The following is a 9,305-nucleotide window of genomic DNA, read 5'->3' as shown; positions in this document are numbered from 1 at the left end:
AACTGAGGCCTGGAGACAGGGAATGAATCTGGCCTATGGCCCTCTTGCCTGAGCCCCCAGAACCCGGAAAGCCACCAAGGTCTGAGTGTAAAACCAACAATTCTCAGGGCCAGCTGACTATCTGAGAGAATCCACTTTTCCAGCGTATGTCCAAGCCGAGTCCCATGTCCGGATGTTGATGTTGTCCTGACCTCCTTTACCTGGGGAGCACGTCATCCTTCCAGGCCAAGCTTTGACATTAATTCCCCTCCCCTTCTCCACCCCACTCTGGGAGACCTTGAACCCTGTTCCCCGGAGGTTATCATTGTTTCTCAGTGTGTCTCCTCAGGCTGAGTTGTCTGGGAGAATGGGTAGACTTAATTTCTTTTTTCTTTTATTTTATTATTTTTATTTTTTTGAGATGTAGTCTCCCTCTGTCACCCAGGCTGGAGGGCACTGGCTCGATCCCCGCTTACTGCAACCTCCCCCTCCTGGGTTCAAACAATTCTCCTGCCTCAGCCTCCTAAGTAGCTGGGATTACAGGCACGGGCCACCAAGCCCAGCTTATTTTTGTATTTTTAGTAGAGATGAGATTTCACCATGTTGGCCAGGCTGGTCTCAAACTTATGACCTCAGGTGATCCGCCTGCCTCAGTCTCCCAAAGTGCTAGGCTTACAGGCATGAGCCACTGCACCCAGTTGACTTAATCAATTTCTGGACCTCACTCACCCCAGCCAGGCCCGGCTCAGCAGCTCAACAAACTTACCTAGTTGAATGAGTTACCAGTTCTGTGTGACCTTAGGTAACTGTGTTCTCCTCTCTGGGTCTCAGCTTTCCCATCTGTAACATAGGAGGGGTGGCATTTCTGGGTGCCACCTACACTACAACAACAGTCGGCAAACATGGTTTTTTGTTTGTTTGTTTGTTTGTTTGTTGGAGACAGGGTCTTTCTTTGTTGCCCATGCCGGAGTGCAGTAGCATAACCAGGGCTCATTCGATCCTCCAACCTCAGCCCACTGAGTAGCTGGGACTGTAGGTCCACACCACCATGCCAGGCTAATTTTTTGTAGAGACAGGGTTTAGCTATGTTGCCCAGGCTGGTCTCAAACTCCTGGGCTAAAGTGATCTGCCTGGCTCAGCCTCCCAAAGTGCTGGGATTGGAGGTGTGAGTAACCAAGCCCAGCGGGCAAACATTTTCTGTAAAAGTTCAAATAGGAAATCTTAGATATGCTAGACATAGGGTCTGGTTTACACACTCTTCAGTTTTTGTTTTTTCTTACAATCCTTAAAAACTGTAAAAAAACTCTTCTTAGCTTAAGTGCTGTACAAAACAGTTAGCAAGACCCCTGCGTAAGAGAACGCTTGCATATGTACATAACGATCTTTACGGCAGCAATGATGTGAGAGCAAGAAATTGGAAATAGCTTAAATATCCATCAAGAGGACAGGGGAGGCTGGGCACAGTGGCTCACGCCTGTAATCCCTGCACTTTGGGAGGCCGAGGCGGGTGGATCACTTGAGGTCAGGAGTTCAAGACCAGCCTGGCAACATGGTGAAACCCCGTTTCTACCAAAAACAAAAAATTAACCAGGTGTGGTGGCACACACCTGTAATCCCAGCTACTTGGGTGGCTGAGGGGCTGAGGTGGAAGGATCACTTGAACCCTGGAGGCGGAGGGTGCAGTGAGCCAAGATCGTGACACTACACTCCAGCCTGGGAAACAGAGCAAGACTCCTCAAAAAAAAATTAAACAAAACAAAAGACGAGGGCAGGGAATAGTGAAACTCTTGGACATCCTTTTCTGAAGCACGGAGTGAGCAGCAACTTAAGGAGGTGTGGACTAGGCAAGGTGTGTCATGCCTGTAATCCCAGTGCTTTGGTGCTTTGAGAAGCCAAGGCGGGAGGATCACTTGAGGTCAGAAGTTTGAGACCAGCCTGGACAACATAGTGAGGCCCATTTCTCTTTTTTTTTGGAGACAGAGTTTCATTCTTGTTTCTCAGGCTACAGTTCAATGGCGCAATCTCAGTTCACTGCAACCTCCACCTCCTGGGTTCAAGGGATTCTCCTGCCTCAGCCTCCCAAGTAGCTGGGATTACAGGCATGCACCACCACGCCCAGCTAATTTTTGCATTTTTTAGTAGAGACGGGGTTTCTCCATGTTGGTCAGGCTGGTCTCGAACTCCTGACCTCAGATGATCTGCCCACCTAGGCCTCCCAAAGTGCTGGGATTACACATGTGAGCCACTGCGCCTGGCCGAGACCCCATCTTAAAAAAAAAAAAAAAATTAACTGGGTGTGGTATCATCCATCTGTGGTCCCAGCTACTTGGGAAGATGAGGTAGGAGGATTGCTTGAGCCCAGGAGTTCGAGGCTGTGGTGAGCAATGATTGCGCCATTATACTCCAGCTTGGGATAGAGACTTAGACCTTGTCTCTTAAAAAAATGGGTGGCATGAAGTGTGTAAATGACATGGGTGACATAGAATGAAAACATCCATTGAGTGGATAAAAAGTTGCCAAAGATACAAAGGGAATGAAAAAAATCAAGGAAACACCCAAAATACCATATATTAATACATGTAAAAAGTCCACTTTAAACTCCTTGCAAGGGTTACCAGTGAGATAGAGAGTGTGGGATTCTAGGGAATTTGGTGGTCACGGAGATCTTTTTTTTTTTGTAGAGACAAGATTTCGCTATGTTGCCCATGCTGGTCTCGAATTCTTGGAATCAAGCTGCCTCGGCCTCCCAAAGTGCTGGGATTACAGGCGTGAGCCACCGTACTTGAGAGGTCTCAAGTCTGTCTTGAAAAAGCCAAATTTGGCCAGACCTGGTGGCTCATGCCTGTAATCCCAACATTTTGGGAGGCCGAGGTGGGTGGATCACCTAAGGTCAGGAGTTCGAGACCAGCCTGACTAACATGGTGAAACCCCGTCTGTAGTAAATACAAAAAGTTAGCCGGGTGTGGTGGCATGTGCCTGTAATCCCAGCTACTTGGGAGGCTGAGGCAGGAGAATCACTTGAACCCAGGAGGCGGAAGTTGCAGTGAGCTGAGATTGCACCATTGCACTCCTGCCTGGGCAACAAGAGTGAAAACTCTGTCTCAAAAAAAAAAAAGGGGGCAAATTCTATCCTGCTTCTAAACCTTCACACTGGTTGTTCCCTCTGCCTTAGAACACTCTTTGGGGTATTTGCAGAGCTGACTCTTCTCTGTCAGGTCTCTGCTCAATTGTCCCCTCCTCAGAGACCTTTCCTGATCCCCTTGTTTCTAAAGCTACCTCCCCCACCGTGGAAAATTGAGTGGCTGAAGTGTGAGAGGGATGGAGAAAGACTTCATTGTATGCCATCTTGCACTCTTTGCATTTCAAACCAAGTGAATTTATTACCCATTCAAAACTACCTGAATTAAATAAATTTAAATTTTAAAAATAGAAAAAAAGTTAAAAACCCGAAGTAGCTCCCCTAGTCATTTTCTTAACACATCCTCCTGTTTTATTTTCTTTGTGACACTTGTCAGTGTGCAAGATGACTTTTTTTTTTAGTATTAATTACAGACTGGGCGGGAGAATGGCATGAACCCAGGAGGCAGAGCTTGCAGTGAGCCGAGAGAGCACCCTTGCACTCCAGCCTCGGTGACAGAGCGAGACTCCGTCTCAAAAAAAAAAAAAAATTACAGATTGTGTCTTGCTATGTTGCCCAGGCTGGTCTCGAACTCTTGGGCTCAAGTGATCCTTCCACCTCAGCCTCCCCAAGTGCTGAGATTACAGATGTGAGCCACTGCGCCTGGCGAGATGACTTTATTTATTGATTCCCTTGTTTGCTGTGTCTCCTGACCAAGAGGTCAGCCCCACGGTGGCAAGGATCTTGGTGGGTCAGCCTGGTTCATGGCTGTGAGGCTAAGGCCTGGCACACAGCAGGTGCCCTATAACGTATTTGCTAACAGACTAGGCAAAACATGTTTTTTTTGTTTTTTACAAGAAAATGTATTTGGAATCACTTATGTAAATAAAGTTTAATAATCAAAACTCTACTTCCCCTCAAAAACAGATGAATAATAAGAAGGAAAGAGGTTATTGGACTGGGTTATCTCTCAGAATCTGTTCGGCTCTGAATATTTCAAAAACATTTGGTTGGGTTTTTTTTTTTTTTTCGTTATGGGCTTTTTTCTTTTTGGTCTGGATGTTGGTGGAATTTCCCCTCTTGTAAGACTTTTCTGTGAGAGGGAAGTAAGAGAAGAAGAAATAAGCATTTTGGGTTCCTACATTGGCCTTCCTTCCTTCCGCTGGTACATGTAGCTGGGGAAAGGGTCGGTTTTCTTCTTTAGTTCTGTTGAGGCCCCAGAGAAGCAAAGGATCCCCAAAGGGTAACAGCTGTCAGCCCTCCGTGTCCAAGGCTGAGCCCAAATGCGTGGGGGTGGACTTCCCAGCCCCATCCTGCCCCTTCTGTAACACAAAATGTGGGAGAAGGTAATTAGAAATCCTGTCTTGTCTCCTGGCACCTCTTCCTTTTCCTTTGAGGGACCACCATACCCCATCTCACAATCCATTAAGGTTTGAAAGGAGTGGACCCCAACCCCAAGTGCGACCCCAGCCTGGCCAATCGGACACAGTGACTGGTCAGGCATGTGACCTGGTGTGGCCAATGAGAACCAGCCCCCAAAGACCACTGCTGCAACTCCTGGGAAATTGGCAAACTCTCTCCACTGGGGAGGACAGGCTGCTGGGGTGTAAGCCTGGAGCTGCAAGTCTCCGCTACCTCAGGAGGAGACCCTGAAAGGTAATGAAGCCAGCTCGGAGAAAATAAAAAGAGCCCATTCATGATGACATCATCTGACAACTGGATGCAGCCATGCCTTAAGACTCTAAACTCTTCAATTACATGGCCCAGTAAATTCCCTGTTTTGTTTTCCCAGCTTGAATTGGGCTTCCATCTCTCACGACTCAAAGAAAACTGACAAATACCTCCTTCAGCTACTGAGAAATTATCAACAATCCTCCCTCATCAACATGATAATAACCAAACTCCCATCTCTGCCATGCAAAGGCCTTGGGGCTCTAAACCCAGCTTCCTCCCTCCCATTTCCTCCCTGATCCCACTCCATGCCTTGGTCTACCACTACCTCTTTGGATATCTCCAAATTCTCCTTAGCTATCTGGGCCCCATTACAGCTTCTCTTGTCTAAGACCTGGATCATACTCATATACGTCCTGATGGTATCTGCTGTGCGTCCAGGCCTTAGAATTAGTCATTAGCATTCCCTGAATGTTTCCATCTTATTCTTGGATGTGGGAAGCACTTGGGCTGACGGGGCAATGTAGAGCATTGCAGGCTCACGTTTCTTGGAGGGGAATCACAGCCTCTTCTCTGCATCTGCGTCTCCCTCCTCATGCCTTGTACAATGCTTCAGGGCTGGGAGTAGGAATGTATTAATATAGCAAGCTGGCTGGGTTGCAGTGGCTCCCGCCTGTAATCCCAGCACTTTGGGAGGCCAAAGCAGGAGGATCCCTTGAGCCCAGGAGTTTGAGACCAGCCTGGGCAACATAGTGAGACCCAGTCTAAAAAAAAGGGGGAGAGAGAAAAGAAAAGAAGGAAAAAAAGAAGAGAAGGAAAAGAAGAGAAAAGAGGAATAAAATACATCAGGCAAATCCCTTATCCTCACTGGCTTCAATTTCCCTGTCACTAAGAGGGGTGGTGGGGGGGTCCTCTCCTAAGAGAAACATTGGAGAACACAGGATCCTTACCTCTCTGCACTCTTCTGAGACCTGGCAGATCTGAGAATAAACTTCAGCAATGACAGTGGCCCTGGAGAGCACAGGAAGGCCCTCAGGAGGGGGACTCTCCTCCTTCCACCCCACCCTCATTCCACCCCACCCTTCCTCACCCCAACTCACTTGCAGTCCAGCCCTCCCCCAGGAGGTAAATCTGGGATGTCCTCTGAGGCTAGAGTCCTGAAAACTGTGTTCAGGCTGGGGGGCTCCTGAGCAGAGGCACACAGTTCTGAGAAAGAGTCAAGAGTTAGGCTGCACACAGTGGCGCACGCCTGTAATCCCAGCACTTTGGGAGACCAAGGCGGGCGGATCACTTGAGGCCAGGAGTTTGAGACCAGCCTGGACAACATAGTGAAACCCCGTCTCTACTAAAAATACAAAAATTAGCTGGGTGTGGTGGTGCATGCCTGTAATCCCAGCTACTCAGGAGGCTGAGGCAGGAGAATCGCTTGAACCCGGAAGGCGGAGGTTGCAGTGAGCCAAGATCACGCCACTGCACTCCAGCCTAGGCGACAGAGCAAGACTCCATCTCAAAAAAAAAAGAAAAAAAGAAAAAGTTATGGCAGAGCTTTTCACTGGCCAACCACCCCTCCAGCTGGGCCCCCAGAGCCTGCTCACCAGCGATTCTGCGGCCCAGGGCTGCGTCCAGTGCTAGCTCCCTCCTGATCGCCTCCTCAGAAGGCCTAGGGGCCCCAGGGAAGCAGACCAAGATGCAGGTCATGTTGTCCAGGCTGCCCTGAAGCCGGTGGAGAAAATGGAGCCCGGTGGGGGAGAGTCGAAGGCAGAACTTCCCAACAATCCCCAGGTTCAAGTCCCCCACTTCATTATACTTATGCCCGTTTCTTTCACGTCCCACCCACCTGCCAATCCTCTCCTACTGGGACCAACCCGGTCCTAGGCCCTCCCAATTGAGAGAACAATGCCCTTTCCCTAAAGCTCCGCCCGCTCTGATGTTTACCTGCTCTTCCACCTTCCAGCACTAATCAATACTTCAGGCCCGGCTCCTACGACCCAGAATCTCCCCATTCCAAAAGACCATACCCTTTCTCTTAAATCCCTTCCACTAACTCTCCCCTCGTGCCTCAAAGCATCCCTCAGGCTCCGCATCTGTATTTTGGCCCTGCCTACTTCAGGCCACGCCCTTCGCTTGAGCCCCATCCCCTCCTTCTCTAGCTTTATTTACTCTTGCCTCTCCATCAAAGCCCTCCTCCCCAAAACCCCGAGGCTCTCTCCCTCTGCTGCACCAAGCCTCAAAGATACTACGCCACGCCCCCAGGACCTTGCACAGACACGTGTCCAACAGCTGCGCGCAGAGAAGCTCTGGGGCCAGTCCCAAGCGGAGGCGCGAAGCCACCAGTCCCGCCAGGGCAGCACCAGACACAGTGTCCCAGACGCCATCAGAGGCCAGGAGCATGAACTCGTCCTCAGCCTGGCGTGCCAGTGCGGCCACCTCAGGCTCCGCAGAAACGAGCTGTAGCTCGGGGGGCCTCCCCGGAGCCTCCTTGTAGGCAAAGTCGCCCAACGCTCGCGACACGGCCAGAGAGCCCTCGACGCGGCGGCGGCGGATGGTGCCGCCAGCGGCGTGGATGCGCTCGCGTTCCCGGGGTCGAAGGGGCCGGTGGTCCTCTGTGCTGAAGGCCACGGCGCCAGCGCGGCTCAGCACCGCGCGGGAGTCACCGCAGTGCGCCAGGTACAGAAACCGCGGGGAGACCAGCAACGTCACCGCCGTGGAGCCGCCCGTTTCCACGCGGGGCCAGAGGGAGCGCAGGCGCTCGTCGGTGCTCAAGAAGGCTCGGCGCAGCGCCTCGCGCACGCCCTCGGGCTCGCTAGGCTCTGGGCCCAGCTCCTCGAGCACATGGCTTGGCAAATGGCGTGCACCGAAGCGGGCAGCTCGAGCCCCACCGTGGCCGTCGAGAACGGCAAACAAGGCCCAGCCTGGGGGCAGACCAGGTAACGAAAGCCAAGTGCAGTGAGCATCCTCCATGCGCGCGCGCCAGCCTTGCGCTGCGCTGGCCCCGAAGCGCAGGCCCCCAGACGCCTCGGCACCCCCGTGCGGCCGCTGGGCGCGGCGCGGCGCTGTCAACAGAGACCGAAGCCCATCGGGGGCCCTGCGCCCCGCCTCCTCCTCCTTCTCTTCCTCTTCCCCCTCCTTCTCCCTCTCCTTTTTCTTGCAAGCGGTCCAGAGGAGACGCTGCAGCTGGCGGGCCAGGGCCGCCATCCTTCAGCCCTGGGATCAGGAAGGCTCCACCCTGTACACCTGCCCGCCCCCTCCGTTAATCCCCTCCGCTGTGAGATTTTAAACCATCTAAATCTCCTTCCTGTCCTTTGACCTGCTCTTTAGGCGGGTCACTAGAAGGAATTACACTTCTGGGTCTCCTCTCTCCTGCACCTACAAAGCGGGGTTTGGGATCTGAATCAGGAAAAAAAAGAAAAAAGATAATACTGGACCAGTGGCAAACTATTACATAGTACTAATGTGTCACACACTGTTATACATCATCATCTCCAGTTTACAGATGGAAGAAGAAACAGAGTCACAGAAGTAACCGGTGTTCCAGGGAAACTAATTCTGTTCTCAACACAACACTCAGTCCAAGCTCCTCCCGCCTCAGTGGTACAGCCCCCAGCCTCAAAACCTGTAAATACCATACTTGGCCGGGAGCAGTGGCTCACGCCTATAACCCCAACACTTAGGGAGGCCGAGGCAGGCGGATCGCTTAAGCCCAGAAGTTTGAGACCAGCCTGGGAAACATAGCGAGATCGCGTCTCTACAAAAATTAAAATTTAGCCAGGCGCGGTGGAACACACCTGTGATCCCAGCTACTCAGGAGGCTTAGGTGGGAGGATCACCTGAGCCCGGGAGGTCGAGGCTGCAGTGAGCCGTGATCGTACCACTGCACTCCAGCCTGGGCGACAGAAGGAGACCCTGTCTCGAAAAGCTATATATATGTATTTTTTTCTTTACTTTTTTTAGTTCGACCCCTCCCCTCTGGGGCTTCGGTTATTTTCTCTTCCAGGCCCCGCCCATCGAGGATTCACGCACACAGCTCCAGACCCTTCTAATTTTCGCAGACCTGGAATCGCCTGGAATCCGACCCCACCCAGTTATATTTGAATAATTCCCTGTTGCTTTAGCCCTGCCCACGTTTGAGCTCCTCCGCGTGCCCCAAAAGTTTCTGAATCGTTTCTTTCGGCCCCCTTTCTCGCTCCCTCTGCAAATCTAGGCTCGGACCCTACCTCAGAGCATTAGAATCTTTCCACCCCCTCCTCAGTGGCACCCCGAGCTCCACCCCAACCCACTCAGGGATCCACGCTCTCATCCTCTCTGCCAAGGCTCGTTCACCATCCCCTCCCAAGTCCCTCGCCCGACTCCAGGCCTCCTTCCCTCTTCCCCTAAAGGCTGCGCCCTCTGCGCTCTAGGCCCCGCCCTTCGGGCCTCTTTCCCCTCCTTCCTGGCGCCGTAGCCCACCCTTTTGGCTCCGCCCCTTTAGTAAGAAGGCCACGCCCCTCTGCCTGATCCTCGGCGTTTCCCCGCCCCTCACCCTCCCTCTGGTACCGCC

General features: G+C 51.9%; 1 protein-coding gene across 2 annotated transcripts; it reads right to left on the bottom strand.

Annotated features, from left to right (window-relative positions):
• Positions 1-4,091: 4,091 nt before the first annotated feature.
• On the bottom strand, positions 4,092-9,185 carry PPM1N (protein phosphatase, Mg2+/Mn2+ dependent 1N (putative)). 2 transcript variants are annotated; one of them, XM_002829413.5, is made up of 5 exons: positions 7,025-9,185; positions 6,364-6,481; positions 5,869-5,974; positions 5,719-5,779; positions 4,092-4,419 (listed from the first exon to the last, which is right to left on the bottom strand). In XM_002829413.5, the coding sequence occupies exons 1-5, from the start codon at positions 7,961-7,963 to the stop codon at positions 4,351-4,353; spliced, it is 1,293 nt and encodes a 430-aa protein (XP_002829459.2). In that variant the 5' UTR covers positions 7,964-9,185; the 3' UTR covers positions 4,092-4,350. The 2 variants fall into 2 exon arrangements, with proteins under 2 accessions (XP_002829459.2, XP_054396688.1); XM_054540713.2 differs by lacking the exon at positions 5,869-5,974 and having other exon boundaries at positions 7,025-7,747.
• Positions 9,186-9,305: the final 120 nt, after the last annotated feature.

The sequence above is a fragment of the Pongo abelii genome, chromosome 20, assembly GCF_028885655.2.
Source record: "Pongo abelii isolate AG06213 chromosome 20, NHGRI_mPonAbe1-v2.0_pri, whole genome shotgun sequence".
NCBI classification, from domain to species: domain Eukaryota; kingdom Metazoa; phylum Chordata; class Mammalia; order Primates; family Hominidae; genus Pongo; species Pongo abelii.
The sequence above is the reverse complement of the archived record's forward strand: the minus strand, read 5'-3'. Positions and strand labels throughout refer to the sequence as shown.

Excerpts from the sequence above, each read along its gene's own strand:
- PPM1N (XM_002829413.5), bottom strand. The coding sequence starts at position 7,963 with ATGGCGGCCCTGGCCCGCCAGCTGCAGCGTCTCCTCTGGACCGCTTGC. Across the intron at positions 6,482-7,024 it reads TGGACACGTGTCTGTGCAAG|GGCAGCCTGGACAACATGAC; the intron begins GTCCTGGGGGCG and ends CACCGGCTTCAG. Across the intron at positions 5,780-5,868 it reads GGGGGAGGGCTGGACTGCAA|GGCCACTGTCATTGCTGAAG; the intron begins GTGAGTTGGGGT and ends TGTGCTCTCCAG.